Here is a 19,370-nt window from a genome sequence, read left to right as displayed (position 1 = left end):
ATTGTGACATATCTCACAGATCAAGAGGTCTTTCTTAGGTTATAACTTGGCCTGGCTAAAGGAAGGAAAATTTAGAGAAGGAGCTGCAAGATTAAAATTCAAATTTTCTTGAAAAGGAACTTATGCATTTGTTTACATTTGTAAACAACTTTCTTTCTTCTTACTTCAGTCCTTTCTTTTTCTTTTTCTTTTGAACTTTTTTTTTCTTGTCTGTCGTTCTCTTTTCTCAGAACAATTTTGTTTTTCTTTTCACTTCTTTTTCTTTTTCAGAGTAACTTCCCTTTTCTTTGTTTCTTTCTTTCTCATTTTACTCAACCTTACTTCCTTGACTTTTGCCTTTTTCCCTGTACTTCCACAATTTATATCATTAACAACTAGCACATTTTTCTCAATTTAATCTGAAATTTCAATCTCAATTAAGGTGAGGAGAGTATGTGGAAAGTGGCTTAATCATCTTCATGGGTTTTCAAAGAATAAACAGGCCTAGGCTCAAAGGGTTTAAATTAAGGAATATCAGCAAAGGTTGGCTATTTGGCCATCTAGTTTAAAGAAAGAACATGCCTCAATCATATCTATAAAATATATCACATACCAATTCAAGCAAGAAACAAAGCAAGTTCTAGAGTCTTTCATACAGTGGGATGCACACTCAATAATTTTTTTTTATAGGCTCAAAACCTCGCTGCTATGAATGCACAGTAATTTCCCTATTCATCACTTAAGAGAATATTCAATGAATCATGAAAATCATTGCATTGATGTTCATTATGAAATTTTAAGTATGTTCATCATCATGCTCTGGATCAATTACTGATTAAAAATTCCCGTCATTTTTCCATTTAAAAACATTGAGTAATACTTTCAACTTTTCACAAAACAGTGGCTTGGTGTTTTCAAAACAAACTAAAAAAATTAAAAATTCTCAATAAAATAAAAATAAGCTAAAGCAAAGAAGAAAGGTTTTAAGATAATTCCCTATTTTAGCCGGATATTCTGTGTGTACTCATGAAGTTCCTCCGGCTTACTCAATTGTGCTTAGATGAACCGCGTGTTCCCCATTCCCAGATTTAAATGTTGCTGTCCTCAGCAACAGATTTAAATCTAAAAAGAATTCGCATCGAGAAATAAGAACAACTAATTGCTCTCTTATTGTTTGTTTCATTTTCTTCACCTGTAAAATTCACTCAATTGTAGGCATTAGTCTCAACACCTTCTCCTATATTTTTGTATTTTTCTCTTCATTTAATTCAAAGTAAAAATAAATAAAACAATGAAAATAAAACAGTAAAGTGTGGGTTTGCCTACCCATTAGCGCTTGTTTTACGTCACGAGCCTGACGTACCTGATTTACTTTCATGGTGGCTCAAAGCATAAGCTTGGTGATGACCAAGGTCCATCGTTCATAAATTGTGTTTTGCCATAGTGCTCGTCTGCATATGGATGAGGTAAAGTAGTCTCAGGAACTTTGAACTTGACTTTTACATGCTTTCCTTCGCTACTAGGTTTCTCCATATTAACTTTTGGCTTACTTTCTCGAGAAGACTCTTCATTGTGTTCTTCTTCACCTTTCTTTTCACCAATGTAGTAGACTTGATCTTCCGGTTGAGCTACAGATGAGGGGACTTCTTTGTCAAAGAACTTGAAAGTTACTTGCTCTCCGTCTACCCGTAATATCAGCTCGCCTTTTAGCACATCAATCAGTGCTCCTGAAGTTGCTAAGAAGGGTCTTCCAAAAATCATAGGAATTGTGGCATCTTCTTCAATGTCAAGGATGACAAAATCGACAGGAATGATGAATTTGTCTACCTTAACCAATATGTCCTCAATGATACCATAAGCTTGCTTTGAAGAGCGGTCAGCCAGTTGCACTATCGTCTTTGTGGGCTTCACTTCGGTTATCCCCAGCTTCTTCATCATGGAGAGTGGTATGACATTGATGCTAGCCCAAGATCACATAAAACATTGTCTACTTCCATCTTGCCTATAGTGCATGGAATGCTGAAGCTCCCTGGATCCTTGACTTTGGTAGGTAACTTCATTTCGCTGATAGCATTATATTCCTCCGTCAGATTTATTGTCTCACATTCCCGCAACTTATGTTTCCTTGATAATAGATCTTTCATTAACTTTACATAGTTGGGCATGTTCTCTAAAGCTTCGGAAAAAGGAATGTTAATCTGCAATTTCCTGAATATGTCTAGAAACTTTGAATATTGCTGCTTCTGAATCTCTTTATTTAATCTCTAAGGATAAGGGATTCGAGCATATGGAGAGAGATCTAATGGCTTGTTCTGTCTTTCTAAAGCTTTCTTCTTCTCCCACTTGAATAGTTTCTTTTCGGCTTTTTCAGGATTGCTTTTGTCAACTTCAATTGTATCCTTTGCCTTTTCTTCCTTCTCTTCTTCATCTGATGCTTCTCTATCCTTCTTATTTTTTTCGGGTTGTTCCTCTATAGGCTGAATTATTGTCCCACTCCTAGTGGTGATAGCATTGTAATGCTCCCTTAGATTGACAATTGTGTTACTGGGCAAAGCACCCTGAGTTCTTTTAGTGAACTGTCTTGATAGCTGACCAATTTGAGTCTCCAAGTTACGGATCAAAGCTTCTTGATTCCGGAATGAGGCTCTTGTCTCCTCTCTGAAGGAATTTGAATTCTGAATGTAGTCCGAGGTGGTCTTGGACAGCTGTGCAAATGCTTTTTCCCACTCTGATTGTGGAGGTTGCTGTTGTTGTTGCAATGGCACAGGAGGATTCAACTGGTAGTTTGACTTGTAACTCAACCCTGGATGTTGATTCTGATTCTTCTGATCATACCAGAGTCCATTGACCTCTGCTAGTGGATTTTCCGCTGCTCTTATGTATTCACAATCCTCAGTTGCATGAGCCTCCTGACAAATATCACATTTAATGTTAGCATTAGAAACAGAAGAAACTTGAGAAATATTAAATTTCTTATTAAGAACATCTAATTGTTCTTGTTGTTTCTTATGCATTTGTAGCATTTGTTCATTCTGGGTTAAGAGTGCATCATAGCCTTTAAGCTTCATGATTCCTGATCTTCTTGGTGCAACTGGGACTGGAGCCTTGTCAAATTCTTGAGATGCTAATGATTCCAACAGTTCAAGTGCTTCCTCAGGAGTTTTTGTTTTCAGGGAGCCTCCTCCAGCAGCATTCACCAGTGTTCTTGTGCTGGATGTCATCCCTTGGAAAAAGATTCTTGCTTTCTCCCATGCTTCAATTCCATGTTGAGGACACTTCCTGAGTAATCCTTTAAATCGTTCCCAAGCCTCGTACAAAGATTCGCTGTCTTTTTGTTCAAAAGCAGTGATCTCCGACTTGAGCCTTGCCATCTTTGAAGCTGAGAAAAATCTAGCCAAGAATTTTCTTGCTAAGTCATTCCAATTGGTTATGCTTCCTTCAGGTAGAGACTGCAGCCAATCTCTTGCTTCATCCTTCAGTGAGCATGGAAATAGCCTGAGCAAGATAGCATCACAAGGAACTCCATTTACTTTTAATGTATGCACAATAAAGTAAGAAGTTATCAAGATGACTATAAGGGTTCTCCGTGCTTCCTCCAGCGAACTGATCTTTTTGAATCAGTTGCAGCAGTGCCGGCTTCAGTTCAAAGTTGTTAGCCTCTATGCTTGGTCTAACAATCCTTGCCATCTGTGGAACTCAAGCTGGGGTCATGTAATCCCCCAACGTCCTTCGAACAATTTGATTGTTGTTTTCTGCCATTGGTTCTTCCTTAGGTTCCTCTTTTGGTATTTCCTTTGTTTCCGTAGAAGTTGATGCTGTTTTTGTTTCTTTTGCTTTATTTGCTTTTGCGTTTTTCCTAAGTTTCCTCTCTGTCTTTTCTATCTCAGGATCAAACTGCAAGATTCGCGGGTTAGAAGTACCTCGCATAAAATAAGAGTTGAAAAGATGTGCAGAAAAATAAGAAACACAAAACAGGAAATTAATGCAGAAAATTAAATATGCAGAAAAATATGCAGAATTTTTGGATGAAGAAAATGTTTTTATGATATGCTTAAAGTGCAGAAAAATAAAAGTCCAATCTAAAATTTAATTAGTTACTTCTAATGTTAAAGAATTCGATCCTCGGCAACGGCGCCAAAAACTTGATAGCGACTCGGAAGTGCACCGGTCGTAAAGTAATAAAGTGTACCGGAGTACGAGATCGTTCCCACGAGGATCAGGATTTCAAGCACTAGTTCACTAATTGCGTTTTAGTTGGACAATCAAAGGTTTGTTTTGAGAGACTTTAGATGAAGAGAGTTGTGATTCAAGGAACTTAAAATTAAAAACAAGTAAAGTCATGCAATCTTGAAAGAACTCTAGTTCCCCGATTATTCCCCAAGAAAACATGCATTAAGATCAAGAATTACAAGATTGCATACTTACCTTATGTCTATTCCTATTCCTATTCCTAGATCACAAGGATTATGATAAATTATCAAGTCAAGGTTCATGCACCAACATCCCTATTGTCATACAATTCCCCGAAATCATTCTATAAGGAACAAACTCATAGAAAGCATTAAAAACAGATAATTTATTCAATTATAAAAAGAACAGGATTCAGAGACAATTTAATTCATAAACATAAAGATTCAATTGGGTTCCATCTACCTTTAACTAAATAAAAGACTACTCTAGCATACTGAATTGAAAAGAAATAATAAAGAAAAGAGAACCCCAAGCCCCCATTGGTGTGATGTTGACTTGGTTCCTCAGTGTTCCAGCGCTCCGCAACAGGATTCCTCCTTCAGTCTTGGTGTAATGCTCTGGAATTGTGAATTGGTGAATTGGTCTTGACCCCAAGCTCCTTATTTATAGCTTTTTGGGGTTGTATTCTTCATTAAATCTCCAATGAATCCATATCAGATTTGTGGTAGATTTCATCTTTGTTTCCTTTTTGCATGTAATATCTTGGAGATTTGGTTGATGAATTAGAGCTTCAAATCTTTGTTGTATCTTCCTCATATCTTCCCATTGTAGTTATATCTTATTTCAAATCAAGGTTGAGGTGTTTCCTTTTTATATCTTCATGGAATCTGCTGCATATCTTGATTAAATCTTTCCTGGAGTTGGCTTGACCGTGTATGGACGTTTTGGCGCTCAAGAGCACGCCAAAACGTCCTCCTAGTGCATTGCTCTCTGCCTCAACACGTTTTGGCGTCCAGTAACACGCCAAAACATGCTCTTCAAAGAGTTTTGGATGTTTTCTGGGCGTTTTGGCGTGATTTTGAACGCCAAAACGTTCTCCTCCAGGGGCAATGGTGTTTTCCTTCCTTTTGTGTGTTTAAACGTGCTTCATTGACGCCAAAACATCCTCTTCAGCTGGTACACACTTGAAATCTTGCTTTGATGTCTTCTTTTTGTTCCAAAATGCCATAATATGTGTCAAAAAACCCTTGTAAATCAGTATTACGACAATATGTTAGCAAGATATTCAATTACTATAACTTTACAGCATAAAACCCTAATTTCCATGCAATTCTTAACATATATCAATCATAATTTAGCCTAAAAACATGGTAAACCAAGGGTTTATCAGCTACTCATGTCACTGGGGTGATGGAACCCTTTATGGAGCCTGCTGAGGACCGTGACGTGATTGACCGTAGGCTGAACGCTTTCAGAAAGCATAAGCCACCTGCTTTTGATGGGTCTTGCGACCCTATTGCTGCAGCAAGATAGCTGCAAGCGTTGGACAAGATCTTTCAGGTCATGCAGTGCACTGATCCGCAGAAGCTGATGTTTGCGACTTTTATGCTTGAGGGCGATGCCCATGAGTGGTGGATGAACACCTCTCACGCTTTCGAGATGCAGGGTCATGTCATGACATGGCCATTCTTTGAGGACTGCTTTCTGGGCAAATACTTTCCCTATGATGCGCAAGAGAGGAAGCAGGGGGAGTTTGATAGATTGGTGTAGGGCTCGTTGTCTGTTGACGAGTATTTGGCCAAGTTCATTGAGCTGGTGAAATTTGCACACTTTCGGATGGCAATGCCTACTCTGATGTTTTTGGCTGCTAAGTTCCGCAGGGGACTTAGTGAGGTGATTGCAGAGCATCTTGCTGGAGCTGCTTCGAGGGATTTTGGTACACTGGTTCAGCAGTGTAAGGACATTGAGGATGTTTGCATTACGAGCAAGGCCAAGAGGGCCAAGGTTGATGAGACCAAAGGAACGAGTGGTTCCACTTCCTGGAAGGGCAGGAGGTTTGCTAAGAAAGGCAAGGGAAAACAGTTTGCGACTAGGCAGGCGCCTGGTCAGTTCAAGAAGACTTCTCCGCAGCAGGGAAGCTTTGCGAGACCTCCTTCCACTCCTAAATGTTCGGGGTGTGGAAAGGAGCATGTGGGACGTTGTGCTTCGGGGCAGTTGGTATGCTTTCAGTGTGGCAAGGAGGGCCACTTTTCTAGAGACTGCCCGTCGTCGACGGCGAGAGCTGTAGCTGTTCAGGCAGTTCCATTGCAGATGGTTCCTTTGGCACCTACTTCGGCACCTGCAGTGCCACCTGCTACTGGGCGTGTCTACACTTTGGATAGGCAGCAGTCAGATAGAGCTCTGAACCTTGTCAGAGCAACTGTGTCTATTGGTGATTCATTTGTTGATGTATTGTTTGATTCTGGGGCTACGCATTCGTTTTTTGCAACCCCGATTGCTTTGGGGCTTGAGTTGCCCATGTATGCGCTTTCTCCACCGTTGCGAGTGACTACCGCCACCAGAGAAAAGTGTGATGCTACCACTGTACATCGAGATGTCATGTTTCAGTGGGAGGGCCGTGACTTCTTGGTAGATCTGATAGGGTTGCCGATGGCTAATTTGGAAATCATCCTTGGCGTGGATGGATTGTCCAATAGTTGATTGATTGATTGATTGTTGTGCCTAGCGAGTGGTGATGTCTCCGTGTGATTCCGCAGCTAGTTCCTCGCCGTACATTTCATTGCTGCAGGCTAGGAAGGCCTTGAGAGCAGGGGCATTCAGATATGTCATGTTGGGAGGTTTAGTGAGTGGGACATAAGAGGATATCACTGGCATTCCTGTGGTGAGGGAATTCCTCGGAGTATTTCCGGAGGAGATTCCTGAGTTTCCACCACAGAGGGAGATAGAGTTCTCTATTGACTTGTTGCCTGGTGTGGGGCCGATTTCGTTAGCTACATATCGGATGTCGCCACCAGAGTTGGCTGAGTTGAAGTAGCGTTCTGAGGGTCTTTCGACGAAAGACTTCTTCCGACCGAGCGTGTCTCCATGGGAAGCACCGGTCATGTTGTTTTGAGGCAAGATGCCTTACGCCATTACTTAAACGTGATGGTGCTCTGTTGGAGGATGTGAAATTCTCTTCAGGAAACTGAGTGTGTAACACTTGAAATTTGTGGCAAGGCCACGCGCGTTCTTGTATATGTGAGGCAGTGCATGTACAATTAGCTTGAGGGTTGAGTGGTCTCCATGACTCTAGGTTCTTATGTTGATTATTGATATGCTTCATAAGTAGTTGGCATGTTAACACCATGGGTAGTGTAAAGCATGACATATGTACGATAAATTGTGTTGATGTATCTATGTTATTTCACCGTTGATTGACTTTTGAGTTGCAGATTCCATGGAGATTGAAGTATACTATTTCATAGAGCTTCTGATTTATTATGTTATTGAAATTTAAAATTTTGCAGGTGTATGTGAACTAAGGTACGTTCCTATGTGAATGAGCATATTAACTAACATGCATTGGGTGAGATGAACATGATTATGATTTCGTACTGTGAAAGGAACATGAAATTATTTTGAAAATAATGATTTATAAAATTGTAAGTCTAGTCGAAATTAGAGTCATGGAATAGGACCAAACTCACTCAAGTTATTGTGTGGAATAGAGTATGTGGGGTCAAGTCGTCTCTGTTGAGAAAGTGACTGATGATCCCAGAGAATCGAATGACATTTTTGATGTCATTATGAAGTTTCGCGATCTGATTGTGACTTCCTTGTATGGGGGTGCACTTCTCGAGATGGAGACTGTGAGAGTCGGGAATGAGCTTTTTGAGAAAAACCAGGACGGTGTGTCTTGGAATGCGGAAGGGCATTGTTGTTGTGTGACCTTTTGTTCTGATGCCTGAAGATGAAGATTGAACACCAAAAGCCGTTGATAAGCTTCAACCTCTTGTTATACCGCAGTGGAAGTGGAAAAGTATTTTCATGGACTTCGTTGTGGGATTGCCGAAGACTCAGGCTGGCTGTGATTTTTTGGGTCTTTGAGGAAAGATTGTCTTAGTCTGCCCACTTTCTTCCAGTAAGGGTGAGTTTCCCTTCAGAGCAGTTGGCCAAACTGTTTGTTCGCAAGATCGTGAGGCTTCACGGGGTGCCAGGTGTATCATCAGTGATAAGGACCCGAAGTTCACATCTCGGTTCTGAGAGGCACTGCAGGGAACTTTTGGGACTCAGTTGCTACTGAGTACAGCCTATCATCCTCAGACTGTTGGACAGACTGAGCGGATCATCCTGATCTTGGAGGACATGTCGAGGGATTGCACTTTGGAGCAGGGCCCAGCATGTGATAGGTACCTGGCATTGGTTGAGTTTTTGTGCTTCTGTGTTTTCTTTGCTAGTCTGGGCAGGGAACCCTATGATGCGCAGTTTGGAAGGAGGTGTAGAACTCCTACCTGTTGGTCTGAGGTTGGAGATAAGGAGCTTTTTGGCTTGGACTTTGTCCGAGATACTACCCAGCAGATCCAGATGATCAGAGAAAAGTTGAAGTAGGCGCAGAATCGCCAGAAGAGTTGCTTTGATATTAAGCATCGTCCACTGGAGTTCAGTAAGGGTGAGCACGTGTTTGTGAGACTTTCACTGTCACCGGTGTTGTTCGGGCACTCGGAGTGAGGAAGATGAGCCCGCAATTTATTGGGCCATACCAGATCCTTGGTAGAGTAGGACCTGTTGCCTACCGGCTTGCCTTACCTCCGAACCTAGCCAACATCCACGACGTGTTTCACGTATCTTAGATTCGCAAGTATGTGGCGGATCCTTCGCACGTGGTGCAACCGGATGAAGTGGAGGTTCGAGAGAACTTGAAAACTCCCGTCGGACCACTCAAGTTTCTCGATCATGGCGAGAAGCAGCTGAGGAATGAGATCATTTCGATGGTCAGAGTACGTTGAACGAGAAGAATTCCTGAAGGGTAATTCTGGAAGCGAGAGGACGAGCTTCTCCGTCAGTATCCCGCGCTTCAGGACAGGTATGTTTTCTGATTTTGAGGACAAAATCCTAAAACGGTGGGGTGAATGTAAGAACCCGCACCGCTAATTAAGGAAATTAATCAGTTAATTATGAGTTTAATGAGATAATTCCTTAATTAACCCTAATAATTATTTGAAGCTCTGATAATTATAGTAAGTGAGTTATAATGCTGAAAGTCGCTTTTCTGATGAAAAGTGCAAATATCGATTCTGCTACCCAGTATAAATGCGTACAGGTGAAGTATCCCAGAAAATTATAATAAGTGTATGGATATTACTAGAATAATATGTAGGACTTGTAAAACGAGTTTCAAGTTAAAATAATGAGAACTGGTGCCAGAACTGATACTGGCTATGGAAAGCGCGTACCGAAAAGGTGCTCCGAAAAATAATATAAAAATATGGCAAATCTTAGAAAAATGAGAAGGTTCAGAATCTAAAGTTTGAGATTAAAATACAAGCGTAGCTATAGTTGCTAATACTGTGTGTTTAAAACTTAAGTGCCTATATATGCATCTTGCACCAAACCCTAGGCCACGTGTGATGTGCCTACGTGAGTCTTCTTATTTCTCTTCAACCTTGAGCCTCCCTTGCTGCCACCCTCTTCCTTGCTTGAGAAATCACCATTTTGATCACCTTTCTTCATAGTGTCTTCACTAAATCTATTGGTCTGAGTGTGCTTTGGACTTATGAGTGTGAAAGGAGTACTTTTTTCTGAGTGTGGTGGCTGTGGGAAGTCAGTTTAGTGGCTGTGAGTGGTGGTTTGTGGGCTGAGTTTGTGAACTACCTTGGTGAGGCTTTTTTTATGACTTTTGTGTTGCCAAGTTGTAACCTTTTGGCTTAAAGAACCAACCTTGGTATGTTAAATTCGTATCTTGCAGAAGTCAGTACCTTGGAGCTGTGTTGGAGGCTTCAAGTCAGTGCCATTTTCAAAGTTTTGAGCATAGAAGGTATACCATGATCACCCTTGTGTATTTTGATATTTTAAGCAATTAAAAATCGTAACTTGAACCATTTGTTAAAAGGAAGGTGTTTCTGGGTTCATAACATCTTAATAAACATCTGTTTAAGGAGTTCTTGGACTCCAGATCGAGTTTGGATCATTGGAGGTTGATTTTATCTTTAAAACTCAATTTTTTGCATTCTGTCGAATAAGTATTCGAATACTTTTCGGGCAGTATTTGAATACTTCCTGAAAAAGGCAGTAATCGAATACTTCGCGAGACAATAGCGACCTAGTTTAGTAAAATTGCGATATCTCAAGCTTCAAAGCTCTAAATTGAGTGAGGTTTGGACCTATGTGAAGATAACACATAGGGCTACAACCCTGTAAATTTTAAGACCCATTGGATAAGTGGATTTCTCTCTGTGTATGTTTGAAGTTGAGACCCTATTGCTGGAAATTCAGCTTGTTGTAGGAACTTTGCAAAAATCATAATCGGAGTTATACAACTCCAATTGAGACATAAAATATGTCGTTGGAAAGATTGAGTTCTCTAGTTTAACATATTAAAATCTTAGATTATTGGGATACTTTTCTGGGAAGAAAATTATTCGGATACCTTGAAGAAGTAGTCGAATACTGGGTAGTATTCAAATACTTGTGTATGTGGTATTCAGATACCTTGTGGTATTCGGATACTGGGGGAAAGTATTCGGATACCCTGTGGTATTCGAATACTTTAGTGAAAGTATTCAGATACTTTCTGGAGAGCTGTAGTATTCGAATACTCATCGAGGAGCATTCGAATACCTCCTGCAGAAACAGCATGAAATTACTTAAAATGAGATGGAAAACCTTAATCACTTAATGTAACCTTGAGTAATGGTTATTGATGATTAATTACTCTATAAACAGGTAGTGACTGTGCTGTTTGTGGGCTTTTGAGCTAGTGTGAGCTCTTGGTTGGATTCTTGGTTTGGATAGCTAGCTTGCAAGGTAAGCTTTCGTGTCCTCGATTTAGCCATGTTGTGGTTCCACCATGTCCCATGGAGGTATGGTTATACGCATTCTGTGTTACATGCTTTTGATGTTTTGGAAATGCTATTGAGCTGTTATATGCTAGTGTCTTTATAATATGCATGTGGTGTTCCACCTATACGGTAAGCCTGAGTATGTGGTACATACAAGATGGTGAGGCTGTGGGTGAGGTGCAAACGATGTTCCTTGTACTACATGTAGGTCATAGACGTATTCCTTCATTTCTCTGACCAGTAGAATAGTTACAACACACATGCATGAATATCTGTTGCACTGCATTGAGTTTTGGAACTTAATTTGAATTACTGCTTTTAGAACTTATATTGCACATGTAAGTGAGCTTGGGGTGGAAGATCCTTGAGGACCCCTTGTCTTACTGAGATTTCTGTTTAGAGATCTCACCCCACGTTTGGGGCACCATTTCAGGTTCAGGTAATGCGGCGGGGGTTGAGACCTCTAGCGGCAGGAGGCCGGAGCTTAGCTGATATTGCTGTTTATATGCTGACATGTTTGGATGCTGGATTATATATGCTGATGATATGCTATTATCTTGTTATTATTATGTTGCTGTTGTTGAGACTATGTTTGGCTGTGTTGCTCTATTTGGTGAGCATGGGGATTGTCCATGCCACATTGATTGATTATGTTTTAGTTTAGTTTTGAGTTGTAATAATGTATCAGGATTATGTCCGGACTACATGTTGTAGTTCCGTGATTTTAGATACTCACCGTTATTTATATATGAGGTATTCCAGTTAATGTTGAATTGCAATTACATACAGGCCGTGTTTTTATGGAAATGACTAAGTAATCAACTTGGCTAAGTATAATGACGTCATAATTGAAAAGAGAAAGATATTCCGCATTTTTAAATTAAACGTGGCTTAATACGATGATATGATAACAAACCGGATATATACGGGGTGTTACAGTAACTTTCTTGATTCGGTGTAAAAATAAAAAAGTTGCAAATCTAAGCTCACATACCATGGAGGTTTCTGCCATCACACTAGAAGAAAGGAAGAAGACAAGCTTCTAATCCAATTTCAAGACCAATAGGAAATAGCCACCTATATTATTACAAAAGTTTTCTAAAATATCTAAATTCAATTTATTTAATTAATCTTCCTGAAATCTCAATTAATTTCAAGAGTTAGGTATTTTCATAAATTGAGGATGCATAATTATAGTTTAATTATGTCACAATACAATGTTAAAAAGATTCGGGCAATTTTTGCATAATTTGACTTTTGCCCATATTCATAAACTCATTGTATTTTTTCAAAAATATCAAAATTCGTCAAATAATTCAAATAATTTTTTCTATTGGTTCTAAACACTTCTTTCAACATATATCCATTCCCAGAATATTTATATAACTTTTGAGTCTTTCTGTAAAATTATTTTGCTGTATTTCATCCGCTAAAAATCATTATTCATCAATTTTCCAAAAAACTACCTATCCATTTCCAAATTTTGTTCTGAATCGAGTTCCAACATTATTTTCACCAAATAATGTCTAATTACGTCATTTCAAAATTTTAGGGTTCAATAATTGTTAAATTACCATTTTGCCCTTCAAATGCACTTTTACTAGAAACTCAAGATTTTCACCAATTAAGCCTTATAGTCCACAATTCAATAATAATAATGCATTTTTAATTATGTGAGGTGTTATAGTAATGATACAAAATAGTAATAGAAAGGAAAATGAGATTGACATATGTTCTGTCCTTGAGACAGAGATGTCTAGCCCAATTAGGCTAGTACGTTAATGTTGGATCTGGTGCCCTCTCCAAGGTATCTATGAAGGAGATACCCTTGAGTAAAGCAGATCACTGTGCACAGAATACTATAACGGTTTTAGCCAAATGGGTGTGTGTGTGTGCGCACAGTGACAACATAACAATAAGAGAGAGAGAATGTGTGTACCTTTAGGGTTTACCTTTGTATTTATAGAGGTTACCTGTAGGTAGTGTGAATGGGCCTTTGGTTCCTACGGTGAGGGTCCAGGCCTGATAGCTATGTTGTCGCATTAGGATTAGTATCCTTGATGGATATCTATCCTTTATTAGCATCAATCCATATCTTGGATTGCCCCTTGTTGGGCTTGCTACTTAATGGGCCCATTATACGGGTCCATAATAGTTGCCCCTCAGCCTGGCTACATGGGTATCCGGGTAGTCGGGATGAACTTATGAGTGTATCTCTCCAGTTTTTTACTCCCGAATGTGTTTGCGTTTCTGCAGACTTGCATGCTCCGCTTACGAGGGAATTTTTTTTTCTCACGGGATGTCTTTTTCCCCCTTATGTCGACGGGTTGAGCATCAACCCGGTGAGATACTTTGCGTACCTCACTGTTTGGGTCAGGTACAATGTCAAGCTATGGGTTGCCTCCTAATGTCGGCATACGTGTTGCTTTCGAGTTCTTACCTTCGCTATGTGCAGCGCCATTTCCCTCGTATTGCCTTGCTGGTTGAGCATCAACCATATTACTACTCCGAGTTAGGAATACGCTTGAGTTGTTTAATCCCACTTGCGGGGTTGCCCCCAAGCGGTATTCCTTATCTTGGAATGTATCTGCATATTTATTTGGTCGACGGTTGTGCATGATCCCGTCGGTGTTTTCATGAAGAACCCGCGTCGGCATTTTACCCGGGTTATTGGGGCATGCATGTATGCCTGTTGCTTCCTTGTGTAGCCGGGTAGAAGATGTGCTGGAATAACCGTGAGTTGACTATTACCCCAGCGTCAGCTCCAAACTCGGTGAATAGTTGTATGTTCATATACACCTTGTCTCATATGTAGGTTTGCGAACTATACTCATTGCGTTGTGCCACGTGTTCCGGCCCGCATGCTTTAGCGTGCTGCAGCCGTTCTTATGCCATCATTGCGTTTCGTGCACATTTATTGCAGCATCGCTTCAGTTGTATAATCATTGCTTTTTTGTGTGTGTGAGAAGTGGCAGTTTTTCCCTTGCCCCCTAGCCTCCTCTGCGTTGTGATTTCCGCGCATGATGATTGCGGTTTCCACCCACGATCGTGGCAGTTATGAGTTGAGGGTGAAAGGACCTAAATAACCCTGACCTTTGCTATTCGTACTTCAGTGGTCACTTGCTTGGCTATATAAGCCCTCTTTCCCTTTTACATGCTTTCATTTCGCTTTTGAGCATTGTGCACCAGCGTTAGTTGTTTGCTTTCGTGTGCGTGTCTTCTAAGTGTTGTGCCCCATTTCTGCTTCGGTTCTTCATCTTCCTTCAACAGGTATTTCACATATTTTCAGCTTTTTGTTGATTCTATTGTGCGACTCTGCGCTTTAACATTTGCTTGCTAGTATGCTTTTTAAATTTGAAGATGTATATGTTCGATCGTCGATTTTTGCTATTTCTCCAGAACCTGTGAAAAACTTCCATAGTTTGCCTCTTTCAGAAGTTGTATGTTCCCTCCTGTCATGCTGATGGTCACCACCTTTGCTATTTGACATTTAGTGTTTTTCAGTTTTTGACCAAATGAGGGGGGAAAACTCTCTTCAGCTCTGTGTTTTAAAGGGCAGAGGGAGGAAGATCCTGATTTTTTCAAAAAGATTCCTCCAGGTGCTCGTTTTTGGCTTTGGGGGATTCCCAGGACCGAAGAAGAAGAGCAGGAAGCTATGCTTCGAGGCTGCCGTGGTGGTAGATCTCGGCGAAGGGCCAGGGTGTCGAATAGGGAGTTAGGGTCTCACCGGGGTAGATGTTGCTCTTCCCGGGATAAGTGTCTCATAAAAAACAGTCCTTCAGTTCCGTCTTCTCAACCCGGGGATTTGCTTTCTTTCCCGCCCATGACCACTTCGGGTTCACGTTCCAACATCCGTGCTTTCCCCTATCCTTCCTCTGTCTCAGGAGGTGTCCCATGTTACTCTTGCGTCTATCTGAGTTCTAAGCTTGTCGAGCAAGGATGTGACTTGTTGGCCGAGTCCACTTTGGAAAGTTGCCGGCATGGAATTTTTGTTGGATCAATGTCGGCATCTGGTGGGGCCAATGATCCGATTACTATTTCTGACGTGCCCAGCTCTTCATCTTCTAGTGACTCATCATCTTCTAGTATTTTTGATGCAGGTATATCCATTCTTTCCTTCTGATTTAAACTTTTTTGTTTTTCTAGACATTTATGGCATCTCCCCATCAAGAGGTAGTAGAGGAATCTGGTTTTTCCGAGTCGCATTGTGGGTCTCCGCCAGCCTCATTGATATCCCAGTTTCCCTGGGTGACTCATGAGGTTTTGAATACCACGTCTGAGCTTTCTGCGGAGGACGTGGCTAGACTTTCTGTCGGGTCGGTTGAAAATTTTGACATCGTGACTCCTGTAGAAGACGAACCCGTATGTTCAGGCGGAACTGAAGAGGGTACTTGATTCTTTTTCTTCTACCGAGATTTCGTTACTCAACTCGGACTCCGATTTCCCTTGACCGAGTTTCAGATAGAAATACTCAATCATCTTCTCATATGCCCTACACAACTCCATCCCAACGAGTGGGGTTTCGTTAAGGCCTTTGAGCGATTTTGTGCCTACCTTGTTCTTCATCCTTCCGTTATGGTTTTCTTTTTCTTTTTTCATGTAATCTCTTGTCGAATTGGTCGCGAACCACCAAAACTGAAAGGTTGGATCACTGTCCGAGGTGTCCCTGGCCGTAGACTCTTTAAGGTCTACACGGAGTCTTTTAAAGGTTTTAAAAACAAGTTCTTTAAGGTTTGCGCGCATCCCGGTAAGGAGGTATGGTTTCTCCAAAACTGTGGCACGAAGGATGTAGAGGGAAAGTTTCCCTTATGCTGGTCATCCGATCATTTCCAATTTCCTCCTTCCAGCTACTGCTTTAAAGAATCCCAGCTAGACTCCAATGATATTAATACCGTGATCGCCATCGATACATATCTTCAGACGCATCAGCATGCTAGCCTTGCGTCTCTCATTTATGAATCTCAAGAGGAGCTTGATGCCGAATTAAGTATGTCTGATTGCTATATTGAAGTGCTTTATATTGCGCTTAACAACTGATTTCATTATTTTGTTTTTCAGTTCCCCAAATGGAAAAGCAACCGAACACTCTTCCGAGCTGGTTGGCCGCATTGACCAAGGGAAGGAACGAGTCTCCCTCCGGGTTGTCGCAGAAGGATACTTCCCCCGGATTGGGGGAAAAGAGGAAGTTGTCAGAGCTGAATCCGCACAAGGATGCTGTCAACAAAACAAAGGCCAAGGTGACAGAAAAAGGGCAAGTTAGGAACAAAGGCAAGGAGATCCCCGCCGAAAATGTTCCTCCCTCCTCTCCTCGGCAAGTGATGGAAGCTCGTCCTCCTCCTTCGTGTTCTGGTTTGGCCAAGCATACTGAATGGCAGTCCGGGGTGTCTGAGCTATTCGAGAGGCAGTTTGTCCGCCTGAGTCATTCTCCAGTGCAAACCCCTTCACAGCTGAAGAAATTAAGGTACTGGATGACCTGGAGCTCGGTGGCCTGAAGTTGTCTGGGTTAACGAGATCATTACGTTCGTTGAAGCGTAAGTATCTTTGTTCTCTTGATGAGGTTGCTGCCTCTCAGGAAGAAAAAGCAAAGACTGTTGCCGAGTTGCTCAAGGTGAAAGAAGATTTTTCATCGATGAAGGAAAAATATACCTAAAGTTCGTCTGACTTGGGAAAAGCACAAGAATCCTTGACACAACTTCGAAGTGAGCATGAGAAGCTCCAATATCTCCATGCCTACAACAGCAAGAGTTTGAGTGATTTCAAAGTCACGTATGAGAAGGCAGAGGGGGAAATGAAGTCAACGCAGGACAAATTGAAGGAAGCCAGGGCCCAATTGAGGGAGGCTCAGGACGAAGCTCAACTCTACCGGGGTGAACTTGAAAAGTCCATCACTGGTTCCTTTTATAATGCATTAAGCCAACTGCAAATTCTGAACCCAGATTTGCTTTTGAATGTGGTTGGCCTAAGCCCTCGTACCTATGTTGTTGATGGTCGAATCATTTTTCCAGCTGCCGCCTCTCCTTCCCGTGTTTCAGCTTCACAATCCGAAAAAGTTGCTGCCGTCGAGGATGGTGATGAGGCTACCAACCAACCCGCAAAAGAAGTTGAATCGACCAACCAATCCGGCAAGGAGGTTGTGGTGCTAGAAGATCTTCCTGCCAACCCGACAAAATGAAGGGCCGGATTGTCGGTTGGATTTGTAACTTGTTGGGGTCCTTTGGGCCCCTTTTTGATTTATCTTGAATATTGCCGGTTTTATCCCGGTTTTAATTTTATTTTCTAGACATACAATTTCGCTTTGAATATCCTGCCTTATGGTATGTCGTTTTTCATCTCCTAATTCCGAATTCACCGTAGATGCATTTATCTAGGTTGTCGATTTGTCAGAATTCAGCATGTCGTTGCAGTAATGCTTTTGCTTTTTTGATTAGGCAACTCTTTTTTTCTTTATCGAATGATATGACTTAACCATTCTTGGCATACGTATAAGCCCCTTTACGAGGTAGCATTCCTCTTCATACCCGGATTTGTCCCAAGTTTTAGTAATTCCTAAGTTGCTCAGATTCAAATCCGATTTATTTAGATATACTTCACCCTCGTACTTGATGAGTGATATACCGAGGTTGCATTATTTTTCAATACTTATTGGGTGAAATCTTCATCCCAATTTGTTTTTGTAAACTCGTGCATCATACGAGTTTTTAATTCATGACCTGGTCGAGGTCAAAGCATCGTACGGATTCTGCTTTATGTCAATTCGATGACGCATGTTTGTTTAACTTACTCATTCTGGTAAGCTTGCATATGTAATGGACCTCTTCTTTTGACTTAGCCATTTAATTGAATTTGAATTTCATAACTCAATTTATCTAAGGTTAAAACAATAATGCCATCTGCCCCTTTTTGGTATCATGACCAAAATAGTGACATTTTGACTTGATCAGAGTCACTATGGAAAATTGTATTTGTACCTCGGATTTGATATTGATATATCAAAGATAGACAAGGATAAATCTTTTAAAAAAAAAAATTCCTCATTTATTGATATCAAATTGCGAATTACATGAATTTGTTTCAAAATTCCTTGGTCTCACTTTCTTATTATACTTTGCTGCGGTCTGTTGTTTGGCCATCATATTCCGGCAGTGAGCTGTGACCCTAGCTTCATCCACAAGGTCTAATTCTTCAATAAGCATTCTACTATTCTGTTGCTCACCTTGTTCAAGACTATTCAGTCTTCTCCATGAGGGTTCTCCAATCTCTACCGAAATCAAGGCTTCACATCCATACGTTAGTCTGTAAGGGGTTTCTCCAGTTGCAGTTTGGGTGCTGGTTCTATAACCCCTCAAGACAAAGTATAGCTGGTGAACCCAGCTTTCTTTTGCAGCAAACATTCATTTTTTGAGACCTTCCACAATCACTTTGTTGGCCGCTTCGGCTTGCCCATTCGATTGTGGGTGTTCCACAGATGCGAAACGATGTGTGACGTGTAGGTCTTTCATTAGCTGCTGGAATTTTTTATCAGAAAACTGCATTCCGTTATCAGTAACCACCTCAGCTGGGATTCCGAATCTCGAAACAATATTTCGTTCAAAGAACCTTTGCACTCTAGCCGAGGTGATTGTGGTGACTGGTTCTGCTTCTATCCACTTTGTGAAGTAATCCACAGCCACGATCAACCACTTGAGTTGCCCTTCAACAGCTTTAAAAGGTCCTAGCAAATCCATTCCCCATTTGAAGAAGGGCCAAGGGGCCGAGATACATTCCAGTTCTTCCGGTGGTGAAAGGATTAACTTGCCATGCTTCTGACAGTTATCACATTTCTTGACATGTTCTTTAGAATCTGCCCCCATCGTCGGCCAGTAATAACCAGCTCTGAGGGCCTTTCTGGCCAAGGCTTTGCCATCCATGTGATGCCCGTTTATTCCTTCATGGATCTCGGCAAGGACGTACTCTGCTCCTTCCGAGTTCAAGCATTTTAGCATGGGGTTATGCAAACCCTTTCTGAATAGCTGGTCATTCACGATCGCATATTGTGTCGCATCTCGGACCAGCTTCCTAGCTTCCAGGCGATCCTCTGGCAGTATCCCTTTCTCTAGATAATCGACCAGAGGCTTCCTCCAGTCGTTTACAGAGGTTACTACCATCACACAACTCGGCGTTGTT

General features: G+C 41.2%; 2 protein-coding genes and 1 non-coding gene across 3 annotated transcripts; 1 reads left to right on the top strand and 2 right to left on the bottom strand.

Moving 5' to 3' along the window:
• Window positions 1-2,243: 2,243 nt before the first annotated feature.
• LOC133283770 (uncharacterized) lies at window positions 2,244-3,666 on the bottom strand. The gene is made up of 3 exons (XM_061480681.1): window positions 3,584-3,666; window positions 3,027-3,474; window positions 2,244-2,888 (listed from the first exon to the last, which is right to left on the bottom strand). The coding sequence occupies exons 1-3, from the start codon at window positions 3,664-3,666 to the stop codon at window positions 2,244-2,246; spliced, it is 1,176 nt and encodes a 391-aa protein (XP_061336665.1).
• On the top strand, window positions 3,238-3,344 carry LOC133283772 (small nucleolar RNA R71). The gene has a single exon (XR_009747828.1). It is a non-coding gene; the product is annotated as a small nucleolar RNA R71 (small nucleolar RNA).
• Window positions 3,667-18,238: 14,572 nt separating the features above from the next.
• Window positions 18,239-18,598, bottom strand: LOC133283769 (uncharacterized). The gene has a single exon (XM_061480680.1). It carries the CDS (start codon window positions 18,596-18,598, stop codon window positions 18,239-18,241), a length of 360 nt encoding a protein of 119 aa, XP_061336664.1.
• Window positions 18,599-19,370: the final 772 nt, after the last annotated feature.

Source organism: Gastrolobium bilobum, unplaced genomic scaffold (genome assembly GCF_033153095.1).
Source record: "Gastrolobium bilobum isolate Gb01-03AN ecotype WA unplaced genomic scaffold, APGP_CSIRO_Gbil_v1 utg158820, whole genome shotgun sequence".
Lineage (NCBI taxonomy): Eukaryota > Viridiplantae > Streptophyta > Magnoliopsida > Fabales > Fabaceae > Gastrolobium > Gastrolobium bilobum.
Note: the sequence above shows the minus strand (reverse complement) of the source record. Positions and strands in the feature narration are given on the sequence as shown.

Excerpts from the sequence above, each read along its gene's own strand:
- LOC133283769 (XM_061480680.1), bottom strand. The coding sequence starts at position 18,598 with ATGTTTGCTGCAAAAGAAAGCTGGGTTCACCAGCTATACTTTGTCTTG.
- LOC133283770 (XM_061480681.1), bottom strand. The coding sequence starts at position 3,666 with ATGGCAAGGATTGTTAGACCAAGCATAGAGGCTAACAACTTTGAACTG. Across the intron at positions 3,475-3,583 it reads CAACTGATTCAAAAAGATCA|GCTATTTCCATGCTCACTGA; the intron begins GTTCGCTGGAGG and ends TATCTTGCTCAG. Across the intron at positions 2,889-3,026 it reads TGAAGCTTAAAGGCTATGAT|GAGGCTCATGCAACTGAGGA; the intron begins GCACTCTTAACC and ends GATATTTGTCAG.